Source organism: Phyllostomus discolor, chromosome 8 (genome assembly GCF_004126475.2).
Source record: "Phyllostomus discolor isolate MPI-MPIP mPhyDis1 chromosome 8, mPhyDis1.pri.v3, whole genome shotgun sequence".
Taxonomy (NCBI): Eukaryota; Metazoa; Chordata; class Mammalia; order Chiroptera; family Phyllostomidae; genus Phyllostomus; species Phyllostomus discolor.
In genome coordinates, this window is record NC_040910.2 from 2747209 (window position 1) to 2764556 (window position 17348).

At 53.8% G+C, this 17348-nt stretch overlaps 1 protein-coding gene across 4 annotated transcripts in view; it reads left to right on the forward strand.

Moving 5' to 3' along the window:
- KIAA1109 (KIAA1109 ortholog) overlaps positions 1-17348 on the forward strand; it is a 121145-nt gene that overhangs the window by 32162 nt on the left and 71635 nt on the right. For 3 of the 4 annotated variants that reach the window (XM_036031781.1, XM_036031783.1, XM_028519465.2), the window contains exons 18-30: positions 801-1009; positions 1531-1758; positions 2541-2678; positions 4036-4215; positions 6290-6418; positions 6835-6954; positions 7568-7848; positions 9061-9311; positions 11139-11397; positions 12727-13564; positions 15653-15723; positions 16244-16417; positions 16889-17009. In XM_036031781.1, the coding sequence (XP_035887674.1) occupies positions 801-1009; positions 1531-1758; positions 2541-2678; positions 4036-4215; positions 6290-6418; positions 6835-6954; positions 7568-7848; positions 9061-9311; positions 11139-11397; positions 12727-13564; positions 15653-15723; positions 16244-16417; positions 16889-17009 (2999 nt within the window). The remainder of the gene's footprint in view (positions 1-800; positions 1010-1530; positions 1759-2540; positions 2679-4035; positions 4216-6289; positions 6419-6834; positions 6955-7567; positions 7849-9060; positions 9312-11138; positions 11398-12726; positions 13565-15652; positions 15724-16243; positions 16418-16888; positions 17010-17348) is intronic. The other variant, XM_036031782.1, reaches the window with a different exon arrangement.

Here is a 17348-nt window from a genome sequence, read left to right on the forward strand (position 1 = left end):
GAAAGGAAAAGTGCATCTATTCTTTCGACATAATTGTATGCATTTAAAATCCTTTAAGGATTTTGGTATAATTACGGCTAACTTTTATCGAGCATTTACTGTGTATCAAATACTAGGCCAAGCTCCGTCCTGACTTACGTTATCTCCTTCAGTCCGTACGACTCGGAGGGAGTGTGCCAGAGAAGGCAGTTACGTGCTTTTCCCACGGCCTGCCAGGGCAGGAGCGGCCGAGCTGGCGGAGCAGACACGGCGTGTGCCAGTCTGTGCGCTAACACTTCCAGCGCTTGATTTTGTGAAGCGCTGGTTTCTGAAATGCACTTGGTAACGTCATAGTTACCCTGAGGCTCTGTGCCTTGTAGCTGGGGTCCTCTGTGTTTTTCCAGTAGGTTATGCTCTAAAGAACGGTTTTCAACATTGTTCTCATGTATGGAGCTGGGTCACGGCACACTGTTCGAACAGCTGCTTGTAGGACAGCCAGCACATCCTAACCCGAGCGGAGCTAAAGCCTAGCTGTGACCCACGTGGTGTGCGTTGCGGGGCTTGGTGTTCCCAGGAACTTCTCATTGATTCTGTACAGTCGGACTCGTGTATTTCTGCTTGTATTTCAGTGGGGTCTCTTCCGTTTTACATTCTTAACTGTTAGTCTTTCAGGTTTGTTTTCACTGTATGCTGTAGGCATTGTAACAGGGTCAGTTGCTTTCACATTTGCCAAGTAGAATTTCTTAGTGAGTAGACCCTTGGGGAGCTTCCCAGAGGTCCTCGGCGCCCTTCACCAGGCCTTCTGCCCCTGACCCGTTCAGTGTCGGAGATGGAAGAGACGATGCTGTCCGTGCTAAGGCCGTCCCAGAGGGTGTCAGACAGAGCCGCCTCCGCTCCCCCCTCGTCCTCGCGCCCCCCTGTCGACCCCTCGGAGCTCCCGCCGGACAGGCTGCACGTGGAGATGGAGCTGTCCCCAGACTCGCAGATAACGCTCTACGGGCCTCTGCTAAACGCCTTTTTGTGCATAAAGGTATGTTGTTAAAGGAACCGGCACCTCTTCTGCGGTCTCGCCGCTGCGGAGGCTGGGCCAGCGGATGCTTAGCTGACAGGGGATGCTGCGGCCTGCAATCGGGGTGGGGGGGGGCGGTCACTCCTCCGGGGCGGTCACTCCTCCAGGGCGCTGTCTCCTTCCCGCTCTGAGGAGCGCAGACGAAGGCCGTCGCACCTTGCAGATCTCCAGAGATTTCTTCCCGGATGTAGATCGCACATTCTTGCTATAATTGGGGGTGGTGCTGACAAGAAGCTTTACTATATAAACTACAGTAATCTTGGGGGTTTTTTTGCTATAGAATATTGATTTACTTAGCAGTCAAGTAAGCATATGTCTTAAATGTGTGTACCTTTTTTTTTTTTTAAATTTTAAGGAAACAGACCAGATGCTCGTAATGAAATAGCATAGGTCAGAGAGATGCTCAGTTTACGGAGTCTGGGCTCCAAGGAGAGAGGTTACTGCTGCACACCCTTGACAGCGGTCTGTCCCCATACCTGCAGGAAAACTACTTCGGGGAGGACGACATGTACATGGACTTTGAGGAGGTCATTTCGAGTCCCGTGCTGTCCCTGTCGACGTCCTCCAGCTCCGGGTGGACTGCTGTCGGCATGGAGGGCGACAGGAGGGACAACGGGAGTGCGGCCAAGGCGCTGCACCCGCTGTCCCTGCGCCCCTGGGACATCACCGTGCTGGTGAACCTGCACCGAGTGCACGGGCGCCTCCCCGTCGTAAGTGTTCACGTAGCAGAGGGCGAGACCCCCCCCCCCCCCCAGCACGGGACACCGTGGGTGTGCACCCTCGTGGTTACTAAAACATCCACATGGAGAACTTCCAGATCTATCCGTTCATCTGGGTGAAGTGGGCGTGTTCTTTTCTTCAGAATGTGATTCCTCCATCGTGGACAGTTTTACTGTTCCCCTCCTCTCCCTCACTCCGGTTTCTTCTTTGCTGTTCTGTGTGACTGCGGGACGTTTAGCCCTGGCCCTGGGTTGCTTTGTTTGTAGTTAGGCTGGTGGGTGTCCTAGGACTTTGCATGTCCTGAGCCTGTGTCTCCAGCTCCAGACCAGCTTGGGCACTTCCGGTGGGCTCCCTACAAAGTCAAGGTTCAGGCTCGACTGTGGAGGTTGAGCGGCGTCCCCGGAGCTTTGGACCCGGCTTTGAACCCTGGTTCGCTCTGAGGTTGACTGCGGGCCTCTCGGGCTGACTTGGAGCGGGATTATGTTCCCCCCGGAGCCCAGGGCCCCTGGGGCCCGATGGGGTCGGGGTGGCCCCGAGCTTTGGGCCGCACGTGGGCTCCGCGCCAGGTGCCTCGGGCCGTGCAGCAGAGACGTCCCCTCCGGGGCACGCGGCCCTCACGCCCTTCCGGGGTGCCGGTGGCGTGCGCGTCAGGAAGCACTGCTTCTCTTTTTAAAATCGAATCTCCTAGTCACGTACGTGCAATTTTCATTTCCCGTCCTCCTTGGTCGTCACCTTTTCTCCGTCCCGACCGTGGCGTTTCGTCTGACTTCAGCACGGGACGGCCGACGGCCCCGAGTGCCCCACGGCTTTCCTGGAGAGGCTGTGTTTTGAAATGAAGAAGGGATTTAGGGAGACCATGCTGCAGCTCGTCCTGTCGCCCCTGACGGTGTTCGTCAGTGACAACTACCAGGTAACGTGGCCGTGTGCTGCGGCGGAGACCCGGCGGTCTCGTGGCACTCTTCACGGGGACGGCACGCCGTGTCGGCTTCTGGGCGTGAGCGTTCGCTCTGTGAACTGGAGGCTCATCGTCCAGCCGTAATGAGGTGTGTGTGTGTGTGTGTGTGTGTGTACAAGAGTTTTTCAGTAGTCTGTCTGGTTTTCTTTTTCTTTCTGTTACTTCTGTTTATCTGATCCCAGGCATTTATATTTTACATCTATTGTTTTTAGAAATGGAAATAAATACTTTATAAGTTTTTCATTTATTTAGGGAAGGGAAAATGTAGAAAATGTTGGTGGGCTCTACTGAAAACCGCCACCTAAATATTACCATTAACCAGTACTGGAAGTCTTCAAAACACGCATATTTGCTTGGCCAGTGATGGAGCCTTTCTGTCTGACACACCCACAGGATGCTTCGCTAATTCTTTCATGTTCTCTCCGGGGCTCCTTTGGAAGAGAACCAATGATACTTATCAAGTGGCATTAATTTACATCCCTGAGTAGAGTATCGCCTTATAATCAGTGCTTTTCAATGCCAAACGGCTTCTCTTTCTACCACTCCTTTAGGGCTCTTCCCTGTGTTCAGGCAGATTGTGTGTTTTAGAAGTATAAGTGGGTTTACACAAAGCCAAGTGCACATGTAAGTGGGAACGTGAGTCCGACACCCAAAATCACCCGTAGGTAGACCTGGGGGCCGGCGGGCAGGCGCTGCGAGCTCCTGACTCTGGCCCCCGACCACTCCGTGGGGCCCCCTTTCAGCACTGACCCCACAGCTTTCGGAAGCAGCGAGTCTTCGCAGTGCTGGAAGCATTTGGGGCTTTTAGTTAGACTTAGTTACACGTGTTTACTCAGTGACTCTGTAAACTCACTCTACCCTTTCCAAACCTACAAAAGCTGTATGGAAGATGGCTTTCTTCCCTAGGTATTCATTTTATGGTCTTAGTGGTCTGTTGTTCTCTGTTATTATTATTTTTTTTTAATATTTTCATCTCTTGGTTCCTGTCTTCCCACAAGACCCGGGCCCGTGATGTCTCCTGTCTGTCCGAGTCGGGTTTCCTTTTCTTCGTCAGGCAGCGGTGGCCCCGAGACCTGCGGTCGGTCCAGGGCTCGGCTGCCTGGCTGTGCGGGCGGGCCCTCACGGGCGGCGTCACTGCAGGAGCCCGGCTCAGGCTCGGCTGTGGTCGAGAGGTGTGCTAGGAGCCGGCGCAGCCGGAGTCTGCCTTCCCGGGCAGCGTGCGTCTCCTGCTTGTCTCTCGGCGGGGGGGAAGCAGCTGGAAACTGCGGTGCCATTTCCGTGTCCACTCACGTCGCAGCGTCCCTGTTTCCAGCAGCGGCCCCCCACAGACGAAGCGCTCAGGGAAGGTCACATCGGCCTGTCGGGCCTCCAGCTGCGGGCACACGCCATGTTCTCCGCCGAAGGCTTGCCTCTGGGCAGCGATTCCCTGGAGTACGCGTGGCTCATCGACGTCCAGGCGGGGAGCCTCACGGCCAAGGTCACGGCACCGCAGGTACGGGTCTCAGGGTGCTGTCCTCACGCCCCCCCCCACCCCCCCGTTCCTTTTCCTTCACTCCCCCCAGCTCCCGCTCACCCCCGCTCCCACCCTGGGAGCAAGGTGCTGGGCCCTGGGCCTGCCCACTGCGCTCGAGCCGCTGGCGCTCCGACCGCTGGCATTCGCGGCTCTCCGAACTACAGAGCAGCCAGAGACGCACGTCCCTTCTCTGGGCCACATGGAACTGAGGAGTGTGGTGTTCTGTAGCTGCACGTGACAGTTTAAGAAATTTGACACTTTCTGTGGGAAAACCTCAGGATGGGATGTGTACTACACATACGTGTATTATTAAACTCACACGAGTTGGTTCTCCACTGTTGGAACAATCTTCTGTTCCCCACACATAGAATAATTTTCTAAGAACTTCGGTTTCTTTGTCTATTGCTTAAGTAGGATTTGAAATGGCACCTGTGCTATTAGGGATTAAGTAGCGAGGTTCTTCACTTGTCTCGTCGTCCCCCGGAGGAGGTGACGTCGTTTGTGCCCGCTGTGAGCGCTGTGGCGCCAGCTGGCAGAGTGAGGACGGACTCCCCAGTGAGCGGGCCTAGTCTGGGGGGCTGGCGGGGGTCCTTCGGACGGGCCCCTCCCTCCCACCACCCGTCCCACTGTGTCTGCTTTTTCCTTACTTATTTCACGTAATTTTCACTGCATTTGCCCCATTACCATTGAGTCCTGTCCCCCTCCCCCCCCCCCCCCCCCCCCCCCCCCCCCCGAGCCATCGCCACACTGCTGCCCACGTCCCTGGGGCCTTTTCAGGACAGAGGGCTGTGACGTGCATCACTTTGTCTCTGGGAGACTCGGAAGACTTAAGGATCGTTTACTTCTAGAAATGAAGCACTGAAATTTAGTTGGATAGCTGTATTACTGTGACACCTCACCCGCTGAGCCATATCTTTGACAGTATGCATACTGACCTTGGCGTTTCTAAGGACTGGAATGTGGCGGAAAGGTACATACGCAATTTTAGTGAAGAGTCACGGAGTGGGTACGAGACATACAATGGAGAGACAGGCGGTAGCAGCAAGGTGACTAAAGAATCTAAGCACCTTCTGTGTTTAAAAGAAATTGTTGGAAACAGAGAAAGTGAAGATTTTGGAAATAGTTGGAAAACGAATGATTTTTGAAGGGATGTTTTATGTAAAAATGGATTAAGGCAAATAAATATTCAGTGCTCTCGGGCCTCATAACCAGCCTCTCCTCATCACCCGCCACTCCCTGTCCCCACACGGACAAGTAAAAGTGGGAGCGCGGGACAACCGGGGTGATTCCCGTGAGCCGAGGCGGCCCCAGGGCGGCCGGGCTCCCATGTCTCCGAGCCGAGACGGGGTGCTTCCGGCGGCCCTGGGGTTTGTGACTCCGCGGGAGCTTCTCACGGGCCTGCTGCTCTCCATGGGGTTGAACGGGGCGCTCACGCTTTCCGGGAGGTTAAACGGTGCACTCTTTTCCAGAGAGGTGATGTCCCGTGTACCCACGTCTCAGTGTGCTTATTAACAGCTGTAGTCAGTTACGGAATTAGGAGTTTTCTAACTAAAGGTTAGATGAAGAATTGATATGTGGTTACTTAAGCTTCTAGTTACATAAACAGTAGTGCTTCAATCTTCAAAATACCTAAAATTGTAGTTCCTTATGGTAATTAAATACTCAAATTTCCCGTCAAAGCCTGGGTGACTATTACGTAGAGAACTCTAGGTGCTTTTCTGTGCTGAGGGTTCTGGTTCTTCGTATAGGAAGAAAGACACAACCTTGAAGAAGAGTACTTGCTTTCGAAGTTGAGTTTTCAGTTGAAATCTGAAATGAGTTCGCGTTTTGGCAACGCACCTGTCCCTCACGAGTGACACGCAGCTCTAGTTTACAGGAACGGTGCCGACGTGGGGAAGGCGCGGTGCCGGCTGACGGGCAGATGGGCTGTGCCGCGGCCGGCGCAGGACGGCCTTCGGGCTCTTTCAGGCGGCCCGTGTTCTGGACCCGCTGGTGGCCCGAGCGCTGGTCCGGCGCGCTCACGGCGCTATCGCTCTGCCCCACTTGTCTGCAGCTGGCCGGTCTCCTGGAGTGGGGGCAGACCTTCGTCTTCCACGTGGCGTGCCGGGAGTACGAGCTGGAGCGGCCCAGGTCGGCGGTGATGTGTCAGCATGGAGTTGACCGTCGCTTCTGTGAGTCCAAGGTGCGTTGACAAGCGTGGGAGCGGTTCCATGAGTGGTTTTTTACACGACAGGTCGAGGTGTCAGCTTGAAAGCAAATGTGTGCGTAGCCATGAAGTCAGCACTGTAGTTCAGTTTTTTTTGCTGTGACCAAGTTATTTTTGCAAATGTAGAGCCAGTTATTTAGTTGTATGTAAAGTATGAGGTGATTGTTGGAACATGCATTCACAAATACATGGACATATGAAAATTGTATCTTATTTCTTGCATGTTTTCTGTCAACACTTAATCTTACTGCGTTATTACACTCAGTCTTTGGGATTTGCTGTGTGCTCCTGTAGAAGAGTTGGAAATTGAATCAAGAGCAAGTTCGGACTCCTTCCATGACACTGTGTGTTGGTTTGAGTAGAATTAACTGTCCCAACCTCTTTCCTTGCAGTTGAGCTGTGTTCCCGGGCCTTGCCCAGCGTCCGACGACCTGAAATACACTATGACGCGTCTGGCGGCCGACGGCGCCGACATCTACATCGTGGAGCACGGCTGTGCCACCAACATTAAGGTGCCTGTCATACTGCGTCTGGGCCAGCGCGGTTTTTTGTCCCCTGGGCCAGACCGGGCCTCTGTGTCTCTAAATCTCACAGTCCGTAACGTGCTGTCCCACCCAGCACTGCGGAGGTCCTGGGAGGTGGCTTCTGCTTTTCACTCACTCGCTCACCTTCTCCGCCAGCATTTGTTTTCCAGGCATAACCTCACTGCTTCCTCACTGTGAACAAATTATTATAATATTAGTTTATGGCTGAGAGACAGGCCAGTAGCCTGCTTTTATGGCAGGGGAGTGAGCTGATAATGTTTTTCAGAGAAAAGCTTGTTTTTAAAAATCAAGCTTTTTAAAGATTCTGTGATTCTATTACTTATCACCCTTCTGGTTTCATTCCTTCTCTTGTTTTTCTTTGGACTTACATTCTTTCCCTTTTATTTTATTTTTTTGAATTGAATAGTTTTATTCTGTTGCTTTTATTTTTTTTTCTATTTCTCTCCCCCCCCCCCCTTTTTCCTTTCCCTTTTTTCTTCTCTTTCACGCAGCTTGAACTAATTACCTATTCTGTAGTTTATTCTGAGTTGCCACACAATGCAGACGCCAGAGCTGTTTCATTTTCTTCCCTTGCCTGCAGATGGGCGCCGTCCGGGTGGCCGACTGCAACCTCCACAACCAGACGGTCGGGGAGGGGGTCAGCGCGGCGATCCAGGACTTCCAAGTGCGGCAGTTCGTGGAGCAGCCGCGCAGCCCCCGCGCCGGCCTTCAGCCCGCCGTGCTGCGGCGGGCCTGCTGGCTGGAGGCCGGCTCGGCCAGCCTGGGGCTTGTCACCGTGGACGTGGCGCTGGCGGCTGACCACCACTCCAAGCACGAGGCGCAGCGGCGCTTCCTGGAGACTCACGACGCCCGGACTAAGAGGTGGGCGGCGTCTAGGGTGGAGGTGGCTGCGTAACTGTAGAGGCAGTGCTGGTGGGGAAGGAAGAGAGCCTTTTAAGTCAAGACCTCACATCATCGTGTCCCTGCCTGGTGACCGCTCGACCTTCAGCTTGGGGTGCCCTTGTGGGTACTTGTCTCCCGGGAGTTTGGGGAGCTAGGGGTGTTTGTTTCTGGTATAACCAGGCAGTGGCTGACCACACGTTAGCCACTGTGCCGTGAACCTCACAGGGGGACTGCCGGGCAGTGGCTGACCATGTGTTAACTGCTGTGCCGTGAACCTCACAGGGGGACTGCCGGGCAGTGGCTGACCACGTGTTAGCCGCTGTGCCATGAACCTCACAGCGGGGAGACTGTTTTGCTTGGCACAGTACTCGGCCCATAACAGATACTCGGGAAATCTGAATGAATGAGTACAAAATGAAAATGCTAATATCAATTCCGTCTCCCTGAGTGCCCTGAGAATCCAGCGAGGTGATGCATATGAAAAAGGAACAAAGACAGAGCTCTCAGATTTGCGTCATGTAACGTTTTTTAAGAAGGGAGGGAGTTAATGCTGACGGATTGTGTGTGGGGGTCACTCACAGAGTCTGAGAATTTTAATACATTGTCTCATTTCTTCATGTAGAGTACTTATTACACAATTATTATAAATTTTTTTCTAAAATAGAGCATAGTGCATTATTTTGGTTTTATTGAGAAAATTTTTTACTTGCCCCATATTTATAACATTTGAGTGTATTAAACTTGCCATATGAAATAGGCTCTCAAGTACTAAAGGTAATAATGCATTATCTACTAATCAGAATCTATAGTAACAGCTTCATCCATTTTTTAGATTCATGTTGAAATTTGTAGTCCTTTTGAGGACATATCCAATGGTTTTTAAACTGGAAGATTTGTTTCTTCCTAGCTCTTTTGTTTTTTTTAATGTGTGCTATAGCTCTCTTGTTATTACTCCTATTTATTTCCATCTCACTGAACATGGTGAGACTATTGTTTGTGTTTTTAGAATGACAAAATGATTGAAAAGACATACCACAGTAGAAGTAAACCTTTTTGGTTTGCTGTGTCTTTTTTACATACTAATAATTAACTTACGTGTATCTGCCAAAACGTTTTTCTTAGTGAGTTTTCGCTCCATTATTGTTTCTCATTCCTTTGTTTGTTTGTCTGTCTGTCCGGTGTCCTGAGCAGGCTGTGGTTCCTGTGGCCCGAGGACCCCCTGAGGAGTAAGAGGTGCAGGCACAGGTGTGGCTGCCTCGGTGGCTGCAGGTTCTTCGGCGGCACGGCCAGCGGCCTGGACTTCTTCAGACTGGAGGAGCTGACCCCTTCCAGCAGCTCCGCGTTCTCGAGTGCCAGCGTGGAGTCGGAGATGTGTTACGGGCAGTCCCTGCTGCAGCCCGGAGAGTGGATCGTCACCAAGGAGGCCCCCAGGCCTGCCGAGGGTAACGCTCGCATCCCGTTGCCTCCGTCCCCGCGCCGCCTGGGAGCAGGGCACCGCCGCTCTGTTCCTCTTGGTTTTGGGGCGGCCCTGGAGGGGCATGCGGCCATCTCCCCGTGCCCGGCCGGTGACTCAGCGGATGCCAGCTCAGACATGAGTTTTTCAGACTCGCAGGGAAAAATGGGCCCGCTGTTCGTCCAGGCTTGTTCTAAGTATCTCCTTCTACGTCATTATTGTCCCAGAAGCCACCTTCCAGAGATGTACTTTGGAGTAGTTGTGCTTCAAAGTCACAGTTGTTTTACCTACCAGTTTACTTTAGTAAAAAAAAAAACCCCTTAACAAACGTGATGTTCACACCATCGGCCCCAGTGTCATCACCTGCCTCTGTGGAGTGTCCTCGTCACTAACACCGAACCTGTCAGGAAGATGAACGTGGCCTTTCTTCAGAGTCTGTGGGGTGACTGCGCACATGCGTGCGCTCGGTGTGAGCGGTGCGCTCGCTGCCTTGGGTCTGTCGTGTGTCCCTTCCCCACGACTCCAGAGAGGGGTTCTCCTCCGCGTGTCTGGGCCGCGTGCCCCTGCAGTTCGGTGCGTGTTCACTGCTCCAGGGCCAGTGCCTGGGGAGGGGTCGGGAGGCCGTGACAGTACACCCGTGCTCAGCCTCTCTTCCTCGGTCCACTCGGAAACACTCCCTTAGCTCTGCCTCGTTCCCGTGGACAGATGAGGTTGGGGAAAACAGTCTGTTCAGGAGTTTACTGGAGGGATTTCCCACGTGTGAGGAGCTCTCAGTGGAGAGAGCTGGGCTGCATGTCTCCATGTGCCAGATTCCTGTTTAAACGGGTTTTCACCGCACAGGGAGACGTAAGTGTGTTCACAGCCATTTAAGGCTGGTTTCAGCAGTTGTGCTCATAAGAGCAGATTGTCTCACGAACTCGGCAAACACTGAAACCTCCTGACGTGTAAAGAAAAGGAAGTTCTAAGTACGGTTTTACCTCAGCGTCTTCTTCACAATATTACTTCCTTACACTCGAACGATGCTTGTGTCTGAAGATTTTCACAGGCATTTTCTTGTTTCATCCCCAAACTGCCGTGTGAGTCGTATGTCACCCCCGTTGACAGTGACTGAACTGAGGCTCGTCACCGAGACGGGGCGCACGAAGTCACACAGTCAGGTCTGTGGCTGAGCCCGTGTGTGATGCCACAGGCCCAGCTACGGGCCTGAGGACATGTCCAGGTTAGAGAGGACAGGACAGCCGTGTGCAGTGACGTGTGGTCCTTGAGCGGGTCCTGTGCGGAGGGGCACGGCGCCGTAATGGAGGCCGAGGGGCCGGCGAGGGGCTGGGGAGCGGTGGCAGGTGAACCCACAGTGCTGTCTGAGCACCAGGGGGCTCACATCGGCGCTGGACCGTGGGTATGTCGTTCTTAGGAAATAAACACTCAGGTGTCTAGGGAGAAGGCCCCAGTGTCTGCCAGGCACTCTCAAAAAGTACTGTGTGTATTGTATGTGAATAGGGTAAAGGGGACAGAATATTTAAAATAGGTAATTCCAAGTAAAGGTGTGTGGTGGCTTTGTGCTATTCCCGAACATTTTCTATTAAGTTTGAAAATTTTCAAGTAAAAGGTTAAAAACAGAAGAAAAACCTCACTGTCTCTGGACTCTGGACCCATGTGTAGGTGGGTACTGTCTCTGCGAAGTCACACGCTGGGCCTTTAGAAAGTGGGGGCGCTCAGAGACGGGGGTTTGGACCCAGGGCCTTGTCTGTCCCAGACCGCCGTGGGGACGGTCGTGGGGTGGCCGTGCTCACGCAGCCGCCCTGGCTCCCTGGCGCAGGTCCTGCGAGCGGCGTGAAGCGGAGAGAATGGGAGAGCAGGCCTGTGGGCACCGATGCTGAGCGGAAGACGCAGCACCTGAGCCTGCAGGTCCCACTGCGCTGTCACAGCTCGTCCTCGTCCTCCGACGACAACAGCAGCTCCAGCGCGGCCCAGCCCCTGCTGGCCGGGGACCGGGAGAGCCCGTCCTCGGGGGCCGACGACCATGTGCTGCCCAAGGAGCCCCTGCACGGCGCGAAGAGGGACGAAGGCCAGGGGAGGTCAGTGTCACGTAGAGCGGGGATGAGAGTGGGGGGGTGCTGCTCAGAGTGGGGTCGTGACTGCCCCGAACGGTGGCAGGAGAAACTTCTGTCCTCTGCACTCACCCTCTGTGGACGGTGTTGTTCTCCTGGACGTGTTTTCAGGTGTCCATTTGCTGTTGTCTTTCTGCTTGTGAAGGTGACACAGGTCATCCCAGATACTAGGAACATACAGAAAAGCGTGACGAGAAACGTTGTTGGCCGTCTGGCCTCTCAGAGCGCACCGCCGTTGGCATCTGGGCAGCCCTGGGCCGGGGCCGTTTTTCGTCCTCCTCTTTCTGCAGCAGTCGACCCTCCTCTCTCGAAACACACTTCCCTCCCGCCTGGCCGCGCACTTCGGATTTCCCTGCCCCTGCAGGGCTGATCGGCCTGTTCCCACGGCCTCCGTCTCTTCCCTCCCTTTCTCCCTTCTGTCCCTCTCACAGCGGCCCTGGTTACACGGCGCCGTCCCCAGGAGAGCAGGACGCCCTGTCCCGCGCCCTTTCTCCCCTCTCTGTGCTGTTTCCCCAGACGGCCTCTGTACCTGTTCAGCTTCCACTAGCATCTGTAGCCCACGTCTTTAAACTGCAGCCCAAACCTTTCTCTTGACACACCCACTCCCCCCCCCCCCCCGCCCCTGTGACGTGTCCACCGGGCTGCTGCACTGAGCTCTCAGGCGTGACAGTGGCCCTGTGCCTGCCACGGCCAGCTGGCTCCACGTCAGCTACCACAGTCAGGAATATTGGGACGGTCCGTGGTTTTTTTTTTTCTCTCCTTCAGGTCCTCTCAGGTAACAAATGGTCTCTGGTATGTTTTCTTGGACAAGGTTTTAAAGGATGTGAAAAAAAAAAATGATGAATGCAGTACTTTTCATGGATTACGGATAGATTATATTATGGGTTTAAATCTTTTTTTGTTTTGTCTAAAGCTTCCTCAATTTTTTTGAAACTATATGGGATGTGAGCACATTGTATGGTTTCATTACTTTTTATGGTTATTTTATTCTAAAATCTTAGGTTTTCCTTTGTTTGTAAAATAAATGATTCAGATTTACTAAAGGGCTTTGTTTTAAAGATTTTATGTATTTACTTTTAGAGAGAGGGGAGGAAGGGGGGGAAGGGGGGACAGAAGCCTCCGTGTGAGAGAGAGACGTCGGCCTGCTGCCCTCTGGCGACCTCTCGCCCTGTGGGTGATGCTCAACCACCTACGCCATGCCGGTCAGGGCCTGAGGGGGGTTCATGAGTGCTTCCGTGTACACTTGGGGTCAGTCGTGTGTACAGTACAGGGTGACAGCTCTGCTCTCCGTTTCAGTGCCCCTGCGGAAATTTCAGGACACAGCCCCGTGTCTCCGAATACGCAGGACAAGTCGGCGGGGCAGTCCCCGCTGCGGTCCCCGCTGAAGCGACAGGCCTCCGTGTGCTCCGCCCGCCTGGGCAGCACCAAGAGCCTCACCGCGGCGTTCTACGGGGACAAGCAGCCGGCCGCCGTGGGAGTGCAGTTCAGCAGCGACGTCTCCCGCAGCGACGAGAACGTCCTGGACTCGCCGAAGCAGAGGCGGAGCTTCGGCTCCTTCCCCTACACGCCCTCGGCCGACTCCAGCTCCTTCCCGCAGTACCGCTCCATGGACTCCAGCATGTCCGTGGCCGACAGCGAGGCCTACTTCTCCGCCGCCGAGGAGTTCGAGCCCATCAGCAGCGACGAGGGCCCCGGCACCTACCCGGGGAGGAAGAAGAAGAGAAAGCAGGCGCAGCAGATCGACTACAGCCGGGGGTCCATCTACCACAGCGTGGAGGGCCCGCTGCTCGGCCACGGGGAGAGCCTGCAGGACCCCCGCACCCTGCCCTTCAGGACCCACCCCTCCCAGGCCTCCTTCGTGTCCGCGCTGGGTGGGGACGAGGACGCCCTGGAGCATCTGCACGTGGCCGAGGGGGAGAAGGCGGCGGAGAGCGAGCCGGCCGCGTCCCAGCAGCCGGCCATGGGCTGCTACCAGACGTACCTCACCCAGTTCCAGGTGGCGAACTGGTCGGTGAAGCACCCGGCCAACAAGAGGACCTCCAAGTCCTCGCTGCACCGGCCGCTTGACCTGGACACGCCGCCCAGCGAGGAGAGCTCCTCGTCCTGCGAGCAGCTGTCCGTCCCAGCTTTCAAGGTACGGACCTAGTCGTCAGGTCCCATGGGCACGCTCACCTGGGGAGTGGGTTCGGAGGTGTTCTCAGAGTTGCGCTCAGTCACTTTAGCTACTTTTCTGAAAGGTAGACTCCCTGAAGTCTGGGCTTCACCATGGTGGTAGGTGTCAGGGCTATTGATAGACATTACAAAGTTACAGACTGAGAAATAGTTACAGACTCGAACTATCGCTATGTTCATTAATGTGGTAGTTCCTTTCTACACTGTACTCTTAGAATAGGATCATATCTCTGTGAATCGATATTTTCTGTGTCTTAAAAATCAATTCTGATGTTTTTGTTAGTATTGGGAGTTCTGATCTGTGCCTGCTCCTGTGCAAACCCAGCTCCCCCCACTCGACACCGGGGTCTTGCCGTGTGGTGCGGTTGGTCGTTGGCCACCCCTGTGATGCACTCTGTGATGGCTTTCTTTAGGAAGGCCATGAAGGAGTCAGAGTAGACGGAGTGACAGTAACCCATATGAAAACTGTTTTTAGAATTACACATTGCTAAGAGACATTTTTATAATTTTAAAGACCAAAGCAAGCATGCGACATCTTGTGGAACTGATTACACGTAGGTGAGCACTTACAGCGTCTTAACGTATTCACCGGTAACTCCTGTGTCATGTACCACGTGTGCCCAGCGAGTGCTGGGCAGTGCAGAGGGAGGGGGGCGTGGGGCGTTTCGTCTGGGGACAGAGACAGACAGCGGATAGACGCACGGGTAAGTACGTCATGACAAGTGAGAAGAGTCTCATGACGACAGCCAAAGGGTGCCGGGGTGGGGAACCACAGGTCGTGTTGACGAGACAGCCCATTCAAACTGGGGCTCGGAGGGCTCGGAGGGGCGGCGGGTGGGAGACCCAGGGCCGCGTGTGCAGACACAGGGGTTGCCTCGCTGACGTGCTGCAGGGGACGGATGTGGGTGTGACTGGGGCGAGGCGGGTCAGCAGGGACCCGCTCCTGCTGGCCGGGAGACCTGTGCAGGGGTGGCAGAGCAGGTGTCGAGTCAGAATTTCATTTCAACTTCATTCGGAAACTCGCAGGAGCTTGGGCAGTGGCACGTGATCGCGCGTGCTTGGGCTGCTTAGTGGGCTTGAGCTGTCGGTGAGCAGGAGAGGAAGGGGGTGGCCGCTTAGGAGGCTGTGGCGGCTGGGGCTCACGCCGTGATGGGAGTGTGGTAAGTGGAGGTGAACATCCTTGTAGGTGTGCAGATGCATGTGCGTGCAAGCAGCACGGACTGAAGAAATGGAAATGTTAGTAACGGGAAAAGTTGTGGTTTTGAGGTTGTGCCCATAGCTTTCCTTGCCCAGGCTAAATTGCTCATGCTAAGATTTAAAAGTGCTTTTTTTTATTCCATGTGAAATGTTGGCTTGTGAATTTTCTCGTATGAAATTGAATGGTACTTATACAGAGTAGTATCTGAGAGGTTAGGATTATTTTACTATTTTCAATAAATCTTTTGGGTTTGATTAAGCAGTCAAATGTCTGGAGAAAATAAGTCAAGGAATTCATATCTTTGGACCATTTTAAAAGTAGAACATAGGAAGTAAGAAAGTTCTTTTTCTCTATTAAATCTAAGTAGCTGCCTAACATTTAAAAGGGTTTAATTTGCTTGTTCAAGTGCTTTACTTATACTTTTCATCTTTCATGGACCTAAAATACAGTCTAGCTTTCCTGTTGTGTAATGTTTGGGTGGGCTTTCCCACTTGCAAGCTCGTCGTGCTGGGAAGAGACTAGAACTAGCCTCACGGCTGGATGTTGGAGCCTCACAGCTGGATGTCGGAGCCGTGCCGGAAGGGAGGCCCTGGAGCACTCGCCTCCGGGCCTTGTCGTCTGGGCTCCCCTCACTGCTGAGCCCCGAGGGCCCGGCCCGGCCTCTCGCTGGGTCACCTGGGAGTGAAGTGCCAAGTACATCCTTTCTGGGGCTTCCTTGGTTTTTCTGTCAGATGTTTGTGTCGTCATGTATGTCAGAGTCACCTTGACGAGGCAGTCTGGATGTCACAAGTAACGCACGGAGCGGGAGAAGAGCGCTGAAGTTCTCCTGCACGTGGTGCTCTGTCGTTCCAGGTGATCAAGCAGGGGCTCGCTGCTAATTCTCTGCTGGACAGAGGCGTGCAGCTTTCGGGGTCATCTTCCAAGTAAGTGAAAATAAATCCTTTGAAAGCTTCAGGCCTGCCTGTCTTGACTATCAGACATGCAGAGTTTATTCTAAACAGCATCTGTCCTGTATCTGAATGTAGAATTTGTCTTAGGAATAAATTACCCCAAATACTTCTACTCTAGGCTCACGTGGCTTTGCCTGCATCTGTCAGTGGTTGGGGGCGTTTCCCGCGGCTCCCCCTGCAGGCCGTGCCCAGCACAGCGAGACCGGGGGTGGCAGGAACTCACAGGTGTAGTCTTCGTACTTTGGAAAAGCTTCATCAAGGGCACACATCACAGCGTTTCTCTCACTTGCTGTGTTAACCGTGTTTGATCAGTTTGTACCTGAGTATCTCACTTGTCCTGTCTTTGGAAAGTGTTTGGGACAGGAATGTCTAGCCCAACTCCACGAACTTTTCAGCTGGGCTAAGCGTAGGCTGAAGTGTTCGCTCCCCTAAGGACGGTCCAGCTGCTTCTCCGCGGTCTCTGTAACGCGCACTTGGCTTGTCCAACGTGCAGGACGCCGTACACCCCTCTGGAGAGGAGAGCCACGGAGAGTGCGGAGGATGAGACGGTGACGGATGAGTGGGCCCTGGACCAGCCTGTCCCCCAGACCAGGACGACGGCCGTGGTGGAGGTCCGAGGCGCTGTGGACGTCGTGCTGACGCCCCTGGTGGCCGAGGCTTTAGACAGGTACTGCGTTTGCCGAGGACTGTAGCTGTTACTTTATGCAGTGACACGTGCGGGGTGTGTGATGAGGGTGTGTGTGGGGGGGTGTTCACAGAGAAGGGTGCAGTGGTGGCCGTTTGAGTGAGCAGACGTGAAGGGATGTTGTCAAAGGCCTCTGTCTTACTTGTCATTTGTTACTTTCCAGCCCAGAGGATTATCTTGCAATGGTGTAAGAATTATATTGCGTAATTTTCATTTGTTGCTTTGGGCCAATGAGCATAAAGTGATCAGATGCCAGTAGCTGATTATTGTGTTCGATATTGTTACTGCTGTCCGGCCGCCAGAGGGACAAAGGGAAGATAATGGCCCCCCCGTCCTGCGAGAAGTCCGGGGCTGTCTGGGGAGACGGAACTGACGTGCACACAGCCTGGAGTGGAGCGCAGCGGAGCCGTCTCGATCAGCTCGAGCCTTTCATTTACTGTTCTCCGCCCGCAGATACATCGAGGCGATGGCTCATCACGCCAGCACCCGCCACCCGGCCGCCATTGTGGATGACCTTCACGCCAAGGTCCTCAGGGAAGCTGTCCAAAACAGCAAGACCACCTTCTCAGAAAATGTAAGGACTTCTCCTTCAGTTGAGTGTGGCGAATTGAGTCTTCTTCGTGTGTAGCTAATATCCAAACTCGAAAAAATTGAACACGTTAAAAATGTGTTGGTCATTTAAATCGGAACACGTGGACATTTCCAAATGGCCCTTGTACGCACTGGCTCCATAGGAGGTGGCGCTACATTACACTACACCACGGGTTAAGTAGTGGTCAGCTGTTTGTTGCAATGCAGCTTTGTTTTCCCTTTTATTTCAGAAGTGGCTTAATTCTAGCTCTTTCCCAAGGAGCTTTGGCCCTAAGTGAGCGCACCTTCTCCGGGGCTGGTTTTCGTTGCCTCAGGAAGCAAA